The 17,621-nt window shown below is 43.4% G+C and overlaps 1 protein-coding gene across 1 annotated transcript; it reads right to left on the reverse strand.

Annotated features, from left to right (window-relative positions):
• Positions 1-16,047: 16,047 nt before the first annotated feature.
• Positions 16,048-17,037, reverse strand: LOC120930735 (olfactory receptor 1468-like). The gene has a single exon (XM_040341909.1). The coding sequence runs from the start codon at positions 16,936-16,938 to the stop codon at positions 16,048-16,050; it is 891 nt and encodes a 296-aa protein (XP_040197843.1). The 5' UTR covers positions 16,939-17,037.
• Between the last annotated feature and the right edge of the window lie 584 nt (positions 17,038-17,621).

The following is a 17,621-nucleotide window of genomic DNA, read 5'->3' on the forward strand; positions in this document are numbered from 1 at the left end:
ATCTATGCCAAAATGATAGCATTGAGATTAGTAAACATCCTACCCACCCTAATTAACCCAGACCAATCTGTATTTACCAAGGGTAGACAAACACCGAGTGCCACCAGATGATTAATAGATATAGTCCATATTGCAAAGAAAAAATGAATGCCTTCTCTGCTTCTAGCCTTGGATGCGTTTGACAGAGTGCACTGACAATATCTGACAACTGCGTTGGAAAAATTTGGATTCACAGGTCACTTATTAGCCCTTTATACCTCCCCATCAGCTTGGGTGTATACATCAGGCATGTTGTCCAAACCCTCTGAATTTACAAACGGCACTCGCCAGGGGTGCCTATTATCCCCCCTTATATTTAACTTACTAATGGAACCATTAGCCACCAGTATTAGACAGAACCCCGACATTAGGGATGAGCCGAACATCCCCTGGTTCGGTTTGCAGCAGAGCAAGCGAACAGGCAAAAAATGAGTTTGAACATGTGAACACTGTTAAAGTCTATGGGACACAAATGTGAAAAATCAAAAGTGCTAATTGTAAAGGTTAATATGCAAGTTAACAACAAAAACCTGGGGAATGCCCAGGGAAAAACCAAGCCTACTTACCGACCAGCTTGCAGAAAACCAATTAACCTGTCTACAGTATGCGTTAAAAACAGGGGTTCAGTCCACACGCATTTGCAAACGCATGCGTGAGCCACAGAGCCGCGCCAAGGCACCCTGTAATATCTGTGGTCCTAACACTAAACAATGAGCGTCCCCACAGTGGAGGCACATGCATTTTAATGGATAGACAGGGGCAGGTGTACTGAAGGGAAGCCACCCCTCCTTTAAAGGTACAAGAGCACACCAAGCACCCAGCATATAGCACAATGGCTGCAAAGGTGTTGGTGCACTGATGGACCAATATAAACACCACAGGTGAAGCATAAACATGTCCACTGCCCCGTCTATAGCTGGCCATAACAGTAAGTAGCATTGGAAGGCTAAAGCAGATAACAACAAAAACCTGGGGAATGCCCAGGGAAAAACCAAGCCTACTTACCGACCAGCTTGCAGAAAACCAATTAACCTGTCTACAGTATGCGTTAAAAACAGGGGTTCAGTCCGCACGCATTTGCAAACACATGCGTGAGCCACAGAGCCGCGCCAAGGCACCCTGTAATATCTGTGGTCCTAACACTAAACAATGAGCATCCCCACAGTGGAGGCACATGCATTTTAATGGATAGACAGGGGCAGGTGAACTGAAGGGAAGCCACCCCTCCTTTAAAGGTACAAGAGCACACCAAGCACCCAGCATATAGCACAATGGCTGCAAAGGTGTTGGTGCACTGATGGACCAATATAAACACCACAGGTGAAGCATAAACATGTCCACTGCCCCCGTCTATAGCTGGCCATAACAGTAAGTAGCATTGGAAGGCTAAAGCAGATAACAACAAAAACCTGGGGAATGCCCAGGGAAAAACCAAGCCTACTTACCGACCAGCTTGCAGAAAACCAATTAACCTGTCTACAGTATGCGTTAAAAACAGGGGTTCAGTCTGCACGCATTTGCAAACGCATGCGTGAGCCACAGAGCCGCGCCAAGGCACCCTGTAATATCTGTGGTCCTAACACTAAACAATGAGCGTCCCCACAGTGGAGGCACATGCATTTTAATGGATAGACAGGGACAGGTGAACTGAAGGGAAGCCACCCCTCCTTTAAAGGTACAAGAGCACACCAAGCACCCAGCATATAGCACAATGGCTGCAAAGGTGTTGGTGCACTGATGGACCAATATAAACACCACAGGTGAAGCATAAACATGTCCACTGCCCCCGTCTATAGCTGGCCATAACAGTAAGTAGCATTGGAAGGCTAAAGCAGATAACAACAAAAACCTGGGGAATGCCCAGGGAAAAACCAAGCTTACTTACCGACCAGCTTGCAGAAAACCAATTAACCTGTCTACAGTATGCGTTAAAAACAGGGGTTCAGTCCGCACGCATTTGCAAACGCATGCGTGAGCCACAGAGCCGCGCCAAGGCACCCTGTAATATCTGTGGTCCTAACACTAAACAATGAGCGTCCCCACAGTGGAGGCACATGCATTTTAATAGATAGACAGGGGCAGGTGAACTGAAGGGAAGCCACCCCTCCTTTAAAGGTACAAGAGCACACCAAGCACCCAGCATATAGCACAATGGCTGCAAAGGTGTTGGTGCACTGATGGACCAATATAAACACCACAGGTGAAGCATAAACATGTCCACTGCCCCCGTCTATAGCTGGCCATAACAGTAAGTAGCATTGGAAGGCTAAAGCAGATAACAACAAAAACCTGCGGAATGCCCAGGGAAAAACCAAGCCTACTTACCGACCAGCATGTGAACATTGTTAAAGTCTATGGGACACAAATGTGAAAAATCAAAAGTGCTAATTGTAAAGGTTAATATGCAAGTTATTGTCATAAAAAGTGTTTGGGGACCTGGGTCCTGCCCCAGGGGACATGTATCAATGCAAAAAAAAGTTTTAAAAAAATGCAGTTTTTTTGGGAGCAGTGATTTTAAGAATGCTTAAAGTGAAACAATAAAGTGAAATATTCCTTTAAATTTCGTACCTGGGGGATGTCTATAGTATGCCTGTAAAGTTGCACATTTTCCCCATGTTTAGAACATTGATTTTAATAATGCTTAAAGTGAAACAATAAAAGTGCATTTTTTTCAATGACTTTTATATTGCCAGGACCTGACAATTCATTACAGCCGCGAGTAGTTTTAAATGACTTTTTTTCCTTTAGAAATGTCATCTTGTGCAGGGACGCATAGGATGACAATTCTAAAGGAAAAAAAGTCATTTAAAATTTAAAATGTATTGTCAGGTCCTGGCAATATAAAAGTCATTGAAAAAAATGCACTTTTATTGTTTCACTTTAAGCATTATTAAACTCACTGCTCCTGTAAAAAATGCAGTTTTTAAAACTTTTTTTGCATTGATACATGTCCCCTGGGACAGGACCCAGGTATCCAAACACTTTTTATGACAATAACTTGCATATTAACCTTTAAAATGAGCACTTTTGATTTCTCCTATAGACTTTTAAAGGGTGTTCCGCGGAGTTCGAATTTGCCCCAATGTACCCCATATTTTTTGCTATTCAATGAACAGGCCAACATTCGATGTTTAAGTCAAACTTACGTTCGACTCGAACATCGGGCTCATCCCTACCTGACATACATGGTTTTATGATCAACAACCGTAAAAACAATCATACGCCTTTTTGCAGATGACGTGATTTTAATGCTCACAACCCCGATTTGGGTGTATCCTTACAAGAGAGATCAATCTTGCAAGCCAGCCCTTACGTTTGGAATGAGCAGGAAATTACCTATCTAGGGATAAATCTAACCTCCCAGTCAGAACAAGTATTCAAAGCCAACTACTTTCCACTTGAAAGGAAACTAAAATAAGGACTGCAATTCTTGAGAAAACATACATTATCATGGTCAGGACGATTGGCAGCCTTCAAAATGCTGCTCCTACCCCAAATACTTTACTTATACCGCACAGTACCCATACCTATTCCCCGAAAATTCTTTCAAGCTTTACAGACAATACTAACTAGATATCTCTGGGTAGGTTAAAAAGCTAGGAGTGCCTTCTCCAAGCTCAGTAATGCAAGGGAAGCAAGGGGCGTGGGTTTGCCAGTTTTCACAGACTCAGAGGATGGTTCCCCAACCGACCCGATCCCCACTATGGGGGATTATTGAGGAAGCTCTGATACCAGGGGGTAACCTATTTGAATGTGTATTAGCTTACCCTCACCTTAAGCCTCAAACTACTGATTTCCCTCCCCCAGTCTTAGCAACTTTAATCTTGGAAAACACTGGTGCTGTCTAAATCTTCAATAACCCCCGCAATTCCCCTATCAATACACACATCCAGACTAGCATTAATAATTTCTGAACTAAATCTGGTAATGTGGACAAAGCAGGGAATTAAATGGGTATCAGACTTTAATATGGATAAACTTATAAAACCATTTGCGGCGTTACAGTCACAATACAGACTGCCTATTTCGGAACAATTCAACTATATCCACGTGGCATCTTATCTTAAAAGTAGTAATAATTTTGGATATAACTTATACTGGAAGATCCAAATCCACCTTACTGCTAAGCAAAGCTGTAAAGGTGGTATTTCACTGTTCTACGATTTCCTGAGTGATAAATCTGTACTTGTGAAAACAAACACCATGCTAGCTTGGGAGAGGGATCTTAACGAATCATTCTCAGAAGCACAATGGCATAAAGCTTTACAGCACATCCACTCAGCCACTAAATGCACCAACCTTTGGGAGCTCTCCCATAAAGTCACACAAAGATGGTACCTTACTCCTTACAGGATCCCAAAATTTAACCCCTCCATGCCTCTTCTGTGCTGGAGGAACTGTGAGCAGTCAGGCACCATCTTCCACATACTATGGTCCTGTGGGAGGCTGTAAACATTTTGGGCCGGCATATATACAATCCACCACCAAGTGACAGGCTTACCTATACAGTACTCCACTTCATTGGCACTCTTAAATGTGGGCATTGAAGACATACAACCAATCCATAGGAAATTCACCATCCATCTATTTCTAGCAGCTAAATTAGTAATCCTTGGTTATGGAGATCTCCGGACCCACCAGAGATTAGTGAGGCAATATGTATATTGTTCATTCACTATTATGAAAGTATGCTGGAATCCATAGAGGGAAAATACGCAAAGTGTATTTCCCACTGGCAATCCTGGACAGACTGATACAACGTATATAAGATATAATTGCATTGAGCGAAAATTCCTTATTAGGTATTGATCCTAAGCTCCTGAAGCATTAATTTGGATTCTCTAGCGGAGACCTGAGTAACTATACTCTAAAAAAGGTTAAAATTCCTTTATTTTCTTCTGTTTCTGAGTTATTCTTTGTTTATTTTTTTCTGTTAGAGCCTTAAGCTCTTGGTGAATGTATGATGACTGCACCAGTTCTGTTGATCATATTACAATACAGGAGAGATCATTTACACACATCTCTCATCTGAGATCATTATTATGGAATTAAGGGCCTGTAGGTGCTGTCCCCCCACCAGGACACAGTAAGTTTCCAAAGGGGTGCCTGGAGGGGTAAGATGGTGCTTCAAGTTCTGCAAATGTCATTTGTAATTTATGTCACTGCTTATGTAGATGTACAACTATATTATCTATGATCCTTTGTGTCAACACATGATGTTTGTGTTAACTTGTTATGGACTGTAATGTTCAGCTTTTTTTCTTTGTGTATTCATAAAACTGAATAAAATGCATTTACAAAAAAAAGTGATGCAGTGCCAAATTGTAAAAACTGATCTGGTCAGGAAGGGGGTAAAATCTTCCAGGGCTGAAGTGGTTAATGTGCTGTCCATTTTTTAACACAGTATTCACATTTCATTGCTGTTCATTTACTTATAGCGCTACACATATTTGCATTTATTTTTTAACATCAAATGTTTATTAAAATAGAATTATGGCAGTACAAATCAGCGCATATGACAGATAACATTGTATTGTATAGGCATAACATTTAGTTTGTTCAGTGTAGCGCAATTATTTCCAAACTGTTGCATAACAGGAATCATATAAATTTGAGAGGTTACTCCTAATACAATCTTAATATAAGTTGCTCATCAACTAATAATTAACATCAAATAATCATTGTCATCCATAAGAATTATCTGTTTATGAAATTGGCTTTAATTTCAGAATATACAGAGATAGAAAAGTTGAAAGGGGAGGGTAGAAAGGAGGAGGGTAAGATCAGGGCAGGGTGTCTCTTTTTAGCAGGGCTTATTGCACTTTTTGTTAGGGATCCATAATCCCGTGGAGACCGTTCGTCTCAACCTCTGTATCATGGAGGTGACTAAGTTCAATGTTGAGTTTCTCTACAGGCTCATTATTGCTTCATAGGCATTTGAAGCCTGTGTTAAGAGTTTGTAAGACGTTTCCTATGTTTTGGTACTAATGGAGCATTTATTTGAGATCCTGTATTGCCAACTGTGTTTCTGTCACCAAGATTTTCTCTTCGAGGTGGGCTAACACTGTTTCTTCCAGTTTGGGGAGGCCACTTTTGTTTAAGTAATCTAGTATTACGCTTGCCCTATCTTCCTCCACGTCTTGGGGTTTGTGTTGCTGTGGGAGGTTGTATCGTTTTGTGTAGAACGTGATTGGTAGCGTTGGCTTCTTTTAGCGTCTTATCACCTGCCTCGTAGTAGTCTTTTTAAAGAATAGCAGTCTTTTGGTTTTGGTCTCAAATATTTCTTGTAATGCCTTACATGTTTCAAGTAGGTCCTTTGCAGATAGTTCTGACAGGAATTGTTTGTGGCAACTCTCTAGTCTATAGATTTTATTTGCTAACTCTTTAATTTCCCGCTCCTGTTTTATTATTTTTTATTTTGTAAAACCATTCTGATCATTTCTCCCCTGATGGAACATTTGTGTGCCTGACAAATCATCATGGGATCCATGCCTGGGGTGGTGTTAAGGTGAAAGTATTCTGATAGTGTCGTAGTAAGTTTAGGTAATAGGTCTTGGTCTGTCAGGAGTGAGGCGTTCAGCCTCCATGTGTTCGATCTAGGTGTTGTTATTCCCAGATCCATCAGTAGGGAAAATGGTCAGATAGTGATTGAATGCCTATATGGGCTCCAGTCACGGTTTGCAGGTCTCGTTGGGTAATGTATAAGTAGGCTATTCTAGAATAGTGTTTGTGTGGGACCGAATGGAATGTGAAATCTCTGGAGTCTGGGTGGCAAAACCTCCAGGTGTCAATCAGTTGTAAAGAATTAAGCAATGATTTTATTATTTTAAGGATATGTGATGCAGGATTTCCCAGATGAGGAGTCAACTGTTGGATCTAATGGTATGTTAAAGTCGCCCCCCAAAATAAGGAGCCCTGATTTAAACCCAGCTGCTCTTGTGTTATTTTTTGACAAAAGGTCACATGTGCCGATATGGAAAGTATACATTTGCTAAAGTTATAGGCTTACCATAGTATGCGCCCTTGAGGAAGACATAAAAGCCTTCTGGGTCTATTAAGCGATCCAGGAGCGTGAAAGGTGCGTCCCTGATCACCAGGGTCGACACTCCATTAGTTTTAGCATTATCATTAGTCGCATGATATGCTGTTGTAAAAAAGGTTATAGTGAGCTTCTGTGTGTGACCAGTCTTAAAATGGTTTTCCTGTAAGAAAACAAAGTGTTGCTTACCCTTCTTCAGTTCTCGGAGGAGCGATGTCCTTTTTTATGGGATATTCATCCCTTTTGTGTTGTGTGAGATGACCACGGGATTCTACCCCAGGGATAAGTAAGTAATCGGTGTGTACAATAAGTTGAAGCTTACAGTGATTTTTGTAACAAACTTTTAGTGTTTTTTTTTAGCGACCCGTCTCCACTGATAAGTGCGTCAAACACACAATTCTAACAGTAAAAGAGGGGGAGAAGGGAAGGAATGGAGGGAGAAGTGAGGTAGAAGGAAAAGAGAAATTCAAAGAGTGGAAATAAATCCAACAACAAGTAGAACATTTTTAATATACTTTTGTCAATATAAACCTTTGCTGAAGTGGGAAAGTAGTATATCTGAGCTGAGAAATCTCCGCTCAGGTATACTCTGTGGTGATGTGGGAAGTCAGTGACCAGTATGCTTGTAATAATAAAACAGATAAACTAAATCCAACTATATAATACACACAGTATTGGTGAAGCATAAAAATGACACAGCCTCTATAAGGCAATAATGGTGTTTGGGCCCATGTACAGTAGGTGACCGTGATATTGTTTCAATCTCGCTCCCTTTCTCGGCGAGATTGACCACCTACGAGCCCCATCGCGGGAGCCAGCGCCGAGCTGGCTTGCCGCGATGGAGACAAAGCCGTCATAGAAGTTGTTATGAATCCTGAGGGGGGAACTCCCCGCCGGATTTTAAATAAAAATCCGGCATGGGTTCCCCCCTCAGGAGCATACCGGGCTCTTAGGTCTGGTATGGGTTGTAAGGAGACCCCCCTACACCGAAAAAACGGCGTAGGGGGTCCCCTTACAATCCATACCAGACCCGTATCCAAAGCACGCTACCCGGCCGGCCAGGAAAGGAGTGGGGACGAGCGAGCGCGCCCCCCTCCTGAGCCGTACCAGGCTGCATGCCCTCAACATGGGGGGGGTTGCGTGCTCTGGGGCAAGGGGGCGCACTGCGGCCCCCCCCACCCCAGAGCACCCTGTCCCCATGTTGATGAGGACAGGGCCCCTTCCCGACAACCCTGGCCGTTGGTTGTCGGGGTATGCGGGCAGGAGGCTTATCGGAATCTGGGAGCCCCCTTTAATAAGGGGGCCCCCAGATACCGGCCCCCCACCCTAAGTGAATGGATATGGGGTATATCGAACCCCTACCCATTCACCTGGAGGCAAAATGTTAAAGTTAATAAACACGACAAAAGGGTTTTTAAAATAATTTATTAGTCTGCTCCGGAGGCACCCCCTGTCTTCTTTAGCTCTTTTCACCAGGGGGTGCTTCTTCTTTGACGTCTTCGGGCGGGGGCCGCTCTTCTTCGCCGCCGTCTGGTTCTCTTCCACCGCCGGGGGGGTCGCTTTTATAAAAGCGCCCACCCCCCGGTGGGTTTCCTCCGACGTCTTCGGCGGGGGGTGGTGTGCTTCTCAGGGGGGAGGCTTCTTCTTCCGCTATCCGGGGGGTCTTCTCCGCTATCCGGGGGGTCTTCTCCACTCTCCGGGGGTCTTCTTCTATGTTCGCCGCTCTCCGCTGTTGACTCGGCGCACCCCGGTTCTTCCTCCCGCTGTCTGGTGCCTTCTCCTTCAGGGCTGAACGTCTTCTTCTTCTTCTTCTTCTTCTTCTTCTTCTGTGCTGTGACGTCTTCTTCTTCTGTGCTGTGACGTCTTCTTCTTCTTCTTCTGCCTTCTCCCGATGTTGACACGTCGCCTCTTCTCGCTGCAATGACAGGTGCGCGGTTTGCATCTGACTTATATAGGCCTCACAGTCCCGTCATGCTCCGGTACCCACGTGATACCTACCCACGTGGGTAGGTACCGGAGCATGATGGGACTGTGAGGCCTATATAAGTCAGATGCAAACCGCGCACCTGTCATTGCAGCGAGAAGAGGCGACGTGTCAACATCGGGAGAAGGCAGAAGAAGAAGAAGACGTCACAGCACAGAAGAAGAAGACGTCACAGCACAGAAGAAGAAGACATCACAGCACAGAAGAAGAAGACGACGTTCAGCCCTGAAGGAGAAGGCACCGGACAGCGGGAGGAAGAACCGGGGTGCGCCGAGTCAACAGCGGAGAGCAGCGAACATAGAAGAAGACCCCCGGAGAGTGGAGAAGACCCCCCCGGATAGCGGAAGAAGAAGCCACCCCCTGAGAAGCACACCACCCCCGCCGGGGGTTGGGCGCTTTTATAAAAGTGACCCCCCCCCGGCGGTGGAAGAGAACCAGACGGCGGCGAAGAAGAGTGGCCCCCACCCGAAGACGTCAAAGAAGAAGCCCCCCCTGGTGAAAAGAGCTAAAGAAGACAGGGGGTGCCTCCGGAGCAGACTAATAAATTATTTTAAAAACCCTTGTGTCGTGTTTATTAACTTTAACATTTTGCTTCCAGGTGAATGGGTAGGGGTACGATGTACCCCATATCCATTCACTTAGGGTGGGGGGCCGGTATCTGGGGGCCCCCTTATTAAAGGGGGCTCCCAGATTCCGATAAGCCTCCCGCCCGCATACCCCGACAACCAACGGCCAGGGTTGTCGGGAAGGGGCCCTGTCCTCATCAACATGGGGACAGGGTGCTCTGGGGTGGGGGGGCTTAGTGCGCCCCCCTGCCCCAGAGCACCCAACCCCCCCCATGGTGAGGGCATGCAGCCTGGTATGGCTCAGGAGGGGGGGGGGGCGCTCGCTCGTCCCCACTCCTTTCCTGGCCGGCCGGGTAGCGTGCTTTGGATACAGGTCTGGTATGGATTGTAGGGGGACCCCTATGCCATTTTTTCGGCGTAGGGGGGGTCTCCTTACAACCTATACCAGACCTAAGGGCCCAGTATGCTCCTGAGGGGGGAACCCATGCCGGATTTTTATTTAAAATCCGACGGGGAGTTCCCCCTCAGGATTCATAACGAACGCCGCACACGTGTAGAATTGGCGGGAATCCAAGTCGGATCTTCCGTAGCTTATATGACGCGCTTGCTGGAATGTACTTTTACTATTCCAGCGAGTGCGAGATGTCGGCACCCTGTCGCCGAGAATCAGCGCGATGCCGTCGTGCTAAAAACACATTCTCTGCGGCTGGTACTGTAGGGCAACTTTGTCCTGTGGATTATTTTCCATATAGCACACTGCGTTTGGTGACTCAAAGTTAGCTCCTGTGGGTCAAAGTAAAAGTTAAGGGGATTGATAAAGCCTTTCAAAGTAAATCTAAGTTATCACCTAAAAGGCAATCTCCTAGATTAGGGAGTATGTATATAATTGGCTTTCAAACTGCAGCAACTCTGTCTGTCATTTAGTCTCCATCTCCCGTGTTCCTCCGGACAGAGATCTGTAACTGTAAAGCCTTGTACACATGATCAGTCCATCCGATGAGAATGGTCTGATGGACGTTGTCATCGGTTAACCGATGAAGATGACTGATGGTCCGTCGCACCTACACACCATCGGTTAAATAACCGATCGTGTCAGAACGCGGTGAGGTAAAACTCAATGAAATGCTGAAAAAAACGAAGTTCAATGCTTCCAAGAATGCGTGGACTTGATTCTGAGCATGCGTGGATTTTTAACCCATGGTTGTGCCTACTAACGATCATTTGTTTCCCATTGGTTAGGAATCCGTCGGTTAAATTTAAAGCATGTTGGCTTTTTTTTAACCAATGGTTAAATAACTTATGGGGCCCACACACGATCGGTTTTGACCGATGAAAACGGTCCATTCGTTGTCCTCTGGTTAACCTATCGTGTGTACGAGGCCTAAGGTGTAGCTGAAAACATAGTAGGCTGCAGTGGCCTTCGTGTACCAATGCACAATGTCTCAGCTGGGAGCTTGCTCATTTCCATTCAGAGGCTCTAACTGGGATGAACAGAAAGGCATCTAACTGGGATAAGAACAAAAAAAAAGTAGAGGAGACCAGAATGGATCACATGAGTCTTAGGCCGTATCGAGTCCTCTAAGGTAACATTCTAGTCAGTGTGGCTCAGAGTCTCAGTGCAGTGAGTCTTTCAAAAAGAATCCAGTCGGAGGGTTGCATGGTCATTCAAATATGCGCACCCTGGAGGGTGTGGGGCGCAGGGCAGGAGTCCCAATTTGCGATCCCCCTCCGTGACCATGCTTCAGTTTCTTGGACATTTGCTTGTCCGGTGTGGGAAAAAGGAGAGTCGGGTGGGCTTCTGGTGGGAGGCTATAGGGTATATTCCTGGTACCAGCCAGGTAGCTCCATCAGCTCCAGGTTTAAGGCCTCACAAAATCCAGTGAGATCAGCAGGGGAACGCAGTACATGTTGTTTGCCTGCTGCTGTGACTACCAGGGCAAAAGGAAATCGCCACGTGTATTTTATGTCCTTCTCTCTAAGCTCGTCCAGGAGGGAGTGCAATGCCCTACTTTTTTTTATGTAATTTGCAAGAGGTCTTGGTACAGAATGATATGCGCGCCATTAAAGATAATGTGGTCATTTATCTGCGCTTTCCTCATAATGTCCTCCTTAAGTGGATAACTCTGTAGGCAACAAATAATATCTCTTGGAGGGGCATCATCTGGACCCCTGGCTCTGAGAGCTCTGTGGGCTCTGACAAAGTCTATCTCAGAGTCTTCCTGTTTTTCCAGGAGGCTATTGAACACTCTCTGTAGCGCAGGGATCCCCCTCACCCTAATATTGTTCCTTCGTCCATGATTGTCGAGAATGCTTCCCTTTCACTTCCACCGCCTCCATTTTGTCAGAGAGAACCAGCAGATTGGATTTTAAATCCGTGATGGCTGCTGAGAATGTGGCTTTAATATATGCAGCAATGACAGACATGTCAGCAAAGGTAAGGGGTTTGTTGGAGCGAGTCTGACTCCGAGTCCTCTATGGCGTATTATGAGTCCTCTCTGAAGTCCTCTTCTTCATGCTGGGACCACGCCATCTTGTGACTCGCCACGTTGCCTTGAGGTGCCGGCTTTGCTTTTAGCAGCTCAAAGATGCTTCTAGACAATGGGGCGGCTGATCCTCGGAGGCGTCTGGAATGTGAAGCCTGGTATGTCAGTCTGCCCATTTCACCGAAAAATGTAAAGGGCTGTCGGCTGTGTCTTTTCAAGGAGCTCCTTCAGTGTGCTTCCATCCCAGTCGCTTGCTAGGCCACACCCCCACACATATTTTCTTACATTTGTCACCCATGTGGTGACTTTCTAAAGCTTTCTGATTTAGTTTTTCTCAGGGGGTGCTCAAAGCTCTCTATCTATTATTGCACTCATTATTTATTTTAGGAGTCAAGGAATTATCATCATTAGCTTCCTGACTGCCCCCTTTCTTTCATTTCATTCTTTCATTTCGGAATTGCGTACAGACAATTGGAATTTCCTCCAAGAACTTTTCTTGTCTGAAAATTTGAGAACCAGCTCTCAAATTTTTCTTGGCAAAGATTCCGACAGAAAAAGTCAGATGGAGCCTACACATGGTCAGAATTTCTGACCAAAAGCTCACATCGAACTTTTCTTGTCGTAAATTGCGTTTGTGTGTACGCGGCATTACAGTGCTCAAAATATAAAAGATATGTGCTGTCTCATGTGAATCAATAACGTGAAATATTGTGAATGAACACAAAAATTGCCACCATGTGGGTTAACAAATATAATAACAAAATGTGAAACCAAAATCATCAGAAAATTATTTATCAAAAAATTTAAATGTATCAAAATTATTTTTATATAAGTTCATCAAATAAATATATAAAGTGTCCTAGTTTTTCCATTTCAATCAATGTTCAAATCTTTCTATAAAATCAAGTGAACCACTTCCAGTGAAAAAATATACTCAATAAGTTTTCTAAATACAATTAAATTTTCCCGCTTACCAGATTCCAATGATCTCCAAATGATAAGAGATCATATATCGCATGAGGCAAACCGATATGTGGACTCCTCCTGTATATAATCCGACCTCCTCAATAAATCAATCCAGCAGCCTCCTAATCAGCTTCCCTGCACACTCCAACCTGGGCTTGCTTAATGCTCTACACTGGGGATCAGGGCTGTCTTAACGAGAGGGCACACCTGGGCACTGTCCAGGGGCTCCAGCTGCATGGGGGGCCCCTGCACTTTCCCCAAAGCAGCTGGTCCTTGAGCCCACGCTGCCCCGAAATTGGGGGCCCCATGATGGCACTGAGAGTGATAGATACACAGGGGAGGCAGTCTGCCTCCTACCTACTTGATCTGTTTACCTGCACTGTCATCATTGTTGGGGCACCAGAGCATTACTTTGCCCAGGGGCCAGTGATGGTATTAAGACAGCCCTGCTAGTGGTATGTGTGGAATTTAAACATTGGGAAGACTCATCACATAATACATTTTAAAAGGGTTTATTAACCACTTGCCAACCAGCCGTCACAGTTTTACTGCGGCAGCATGGCTCGGCTGGGTGAAACAACATTATGTTACGTCGCTTCGCCCTGTGGCTACTAGGGGCGTGCTTGCTGGAGGCGCGATGACCGTCGGGCACCCACAATCGCTCGTGACACAGCAAGAACTGTGTAAACACAAAGATCCCGGTTCTCTGAGCAGAAAATGTATGAACAGCGATCTGTCATTTCCCCTAGTAAGTCCCATCCGCCCTTCAGTTAGAACACAGAGAGGGAACACATTTAACCCCTTGATCACCCCCTAGTGTAAAACCCTTTCCTGCCAGTGACATTTTTACAGTAATCAGCACATTTTATAGCACTCACGCTGTATAGAGGCAAATTTTGATTGGTTACAGCATTGCATGACCACGGAATTGTCAGGTAAAACAGCACAGTTTCGAATTCGCAAAAAGTGCTCTGGTCAGGAATGGGGTAAAATCTTCCGGGGCTGAAGCAGTTAAAGCTAAAATAATGCACTTACAGCAACTAGGATTAATTAAAGTAGAACGTGTAATCCAACCAAGAGATCATCAACAAGTAGTATGGATCATCACATCACGGCTCCCATCTCCTTCCAACTTGTTTCCCTGTAATAGGCTACATCTGGGAATGGAGCTCCATTTAACAAAAACAAAACACAGTTTAAGGGGAGTTGTATAAGGTACCATGGAATGAAGGTCTGAAGGGTGTTTAGACCTTTTTTAGGAACCAAATTTGGGCAATTGAACTCTAATACGAATTTATTATTAAGCATTGCTTCAGTATGGTCGATTTCAAATTTTTGGAGACTAGTGCACACCAAGTTCTCTGTCTTCTTAAACAAATATACACTATATTACCAAAAGTATTGGGACACTGCCTTTACACACACATGAACTTTAATGGCATTCCAGTCTTAGTCTGTAGGGTTCAATATGGAGTTAGCCCACCCTTTGCGGCTATAACAGCTTCAACTCTTCTGTGAAGGTTGTCCACAAGGTTTAGGAGTGTGTCTATGGGAAGGCTTGACTTCAATTTTGGACAAGAAAGCCAGGCTCGCAGTCTCTGCTCTAATTCATCCCAGAGGTATTCTATTGGGTTGAGGTGAGAACTCTGTGCAGGTCAGTCAAGTTCCTCCACCCAAAACTTGCTCATCCATCCATCATGTTGGAACAGAAAGGGGCCATTCCCAAACTGTTCCCACAAAGTTGGGAGCATGAAGTTGTCCAAAATGTCTTAGTATGCTGACACCTTAAGAGTTTCCTTCACTGGAATGAAGGGGCCAATCCCAACCCCTGAAAAACAACCCCACACCATAATCCACCCTTCAACAAATGATTTAGACCAGTACACAAAGCAAGGTCCATAAATACATGGACAAGCAAGTTTGGGGTGGAGGAACTTGACTGGCCTGCAGTCCTTACCTCAATAAAACACCTTTGGGATAAATGAGAGCTGAGACTGCTGAGACTGCTAGCCTGGCCTTCTTGTCCACATCACTACCGACCTCACAAATGCACTTTGAAGAATGGTAAAAAAATTCCCATAGACACATTTATTAACCTTGTGGATAGCCTTTCCAGAAGAGTTGAAGCTGTTATAGCTGCAAAGGATGGACCAACTCAATATTAAAACCTACGTACTAAGACTGGCATGCCATTAAACTTCATGTGCGTGTAAAGGCAGGCGGCACAATACTTTTGGTAATATAGTTTATTTAAATGAAAGGAAAGCTGAAGTTAGGCTTTAAAGCAATTATTCTTCTGACAAATTATTTACTAGTATTGTATGGTATTGAGTATTGCATTTTCACAGTAACAAACCAATGAGATCTTAAAGGGGTTGTAAATGTAAAAAAAAAAAATCCTAAATATCTTCCTTTACCTTAGTGCAGTCCTCCTTCACTTACCTCATCCTTTGATTTTGCATTTAAATGTCCTTATTTCTTCTGAGAAACCCTCACTTCCTGTTCTTCTGTCTGTAACTCCACACAGTAATGAAAGGCTTTCTCCCTGGTGTGGAGTGTCGTGCTCGCCCCCTCCCTTGGACAACAGGAAATGCCCACTAACACACAGCTCCTTTCTCTATCTGCAATGTAGAGAGTGTCCTGACTCTCCTGTTGTCCAAGGGAGGGACCAGCACGACACTCCACACCAGGGAGAAAGCCTTGCATTACTGTGTGGAGTTGCAGACATCAAAACAGGAAGTGAAGATTTCTCAGAAGAAATAAGGACATTTAAAAGCAAAATCGAAGGATGAGGTAAGTGAAGGAGGACTGCACTAAGGTAAAGGAAGATATTTAGGAAAACAAAATGTTACCTTTATGACCCCTTTAATTACTCTCTATGAAATCTGGTCAAACATTCCCATAGACACACCCCTAAACCTTGAGGACATACTTTTGGTAATATAGAGTATCCTAATAATTTAACTTTTACTAAAGGTTTTGAATAAAAATCCTTTTGTTTTTATATAACATTTTTAAACTGTCCTTGATCTCTTTATTCCTCAAGCTGTATATGAAAGGGTTTACAAAGGGAGTAAACACTGTATACAACAAGGACATTATCTTACTGATCGTTTGTGATTGTCCTTTCTTTGGAATCAGATATACAGCAATTAGGGTTCCATAAAATATAAACACAACGGTGAGATGGGAGCTACAAGTGGAAAAGGATTTCAGTCTTCCTGAAAAGGAGGAAATCTTTAATATTGTTAAAACAATGTAAGTGTATGAAACCACTATCACTAGGAAGGGAAATATTAGCACAGGGACGCACAACAAGGTAATTTTCATTTGAACTCTGGATGTATCTGAGCAGGAAATTTCCAGAAGAGGATTTAAATCACAAAATAAATAGTCAATAATATTTGGTCCACAGTATTCTAGTTGACTTACGCCGAGTGTTGATATTGATGCAATAGTGCAGCTGAAAATCCAGGATGCAAAAACTAATTGAATGCAAAGTGTTTGTTTCATAATGGAGACATAATGCAGAGGAGAGCAGATGGCTACATAGCGGTCATAGGACATCACTGTCAGAAGGAAACATTCAAATGTTTCTATTGTGCCAAAGACATACAATTGAGCAATGCAACCAGATAAAGATATGGAGGTCCTCTCATGTAGAACAATATGTAACATGTTAGGAGCAATATCTGTGGTCAGCATGATGTCAGATATAGAGAGTTGGGAGAGGAAGAAGTACATGGGGGAATGAAGGGTCTTGCTGTAATATACCAGCATGATGATTAAATAGTTTCCACATATTGTCACCATGTATATAATAAGGACCAAGGTGAAGAGCAGCAGATTATATACAGCCATGTTGTTAAATCCCAAAAAGAAGAATGTAGTGACATTAATATTATGTGTGGTCTGTGTGGAAGCAGAAACGATTTATATAACTTTTTTATGTATTAACCATAGCAGACATAATATGCATTGACTTGAAAAATGATTGATAGCAAATAAGGTGACCTGTAAACCTGTGACTTTGAATACCCTTTGAATACAGCTTGGGAAATGGGAAAAAATAAATACAAAATTCTAACACTAATATTTTGTTGATTGAAATGACCTTGGCTTCATCCTATTTAATAAGCTCAGTGAATGTTTTCTTTGCTAATTGGAAAGTCTTTATTTGTTTAGTTAATTTTTCATATAAGAAAAATGGCGTGGAACTCGGAGCAAATCAAAAATGACATATGTACTATGCTATACAATGCAAAGAAAATGGATGGATCAAGTTATAGAATTTCTCGTTTGTCTTAATGATTACTATTTCAATTATTAAAGCATTGTACTGTAACTTGGTGAATTTAGTCTGAAATGTTTAAAAAAAAAAATACTTACTCTATTTGCTAATAATCCCTGATGAAAATCCATATTTTTTTGATAATTTAACTTCATTTTAAATAAACCAACAAAAAAACAATGTCGATTATTTTTTCTTGTTTCTTTTTTTTTAACAGACAATTAAAGTGTCAATATTAAAAGTGTAACAATAT

Source organism: Rana temporaria, chromosome 3, assembly GCF_905171775.1.
Source record: "Rana temporaria chromosome 3, aRanTem1.1, whole genome shotgun sequence".
Classification (NCBI taxonomy): domain Eukaryota; kingdom Metazoa; phylum Chordata; class Amphibia; order Anura; family Ranidae; genus Rana; species Rana temporaria.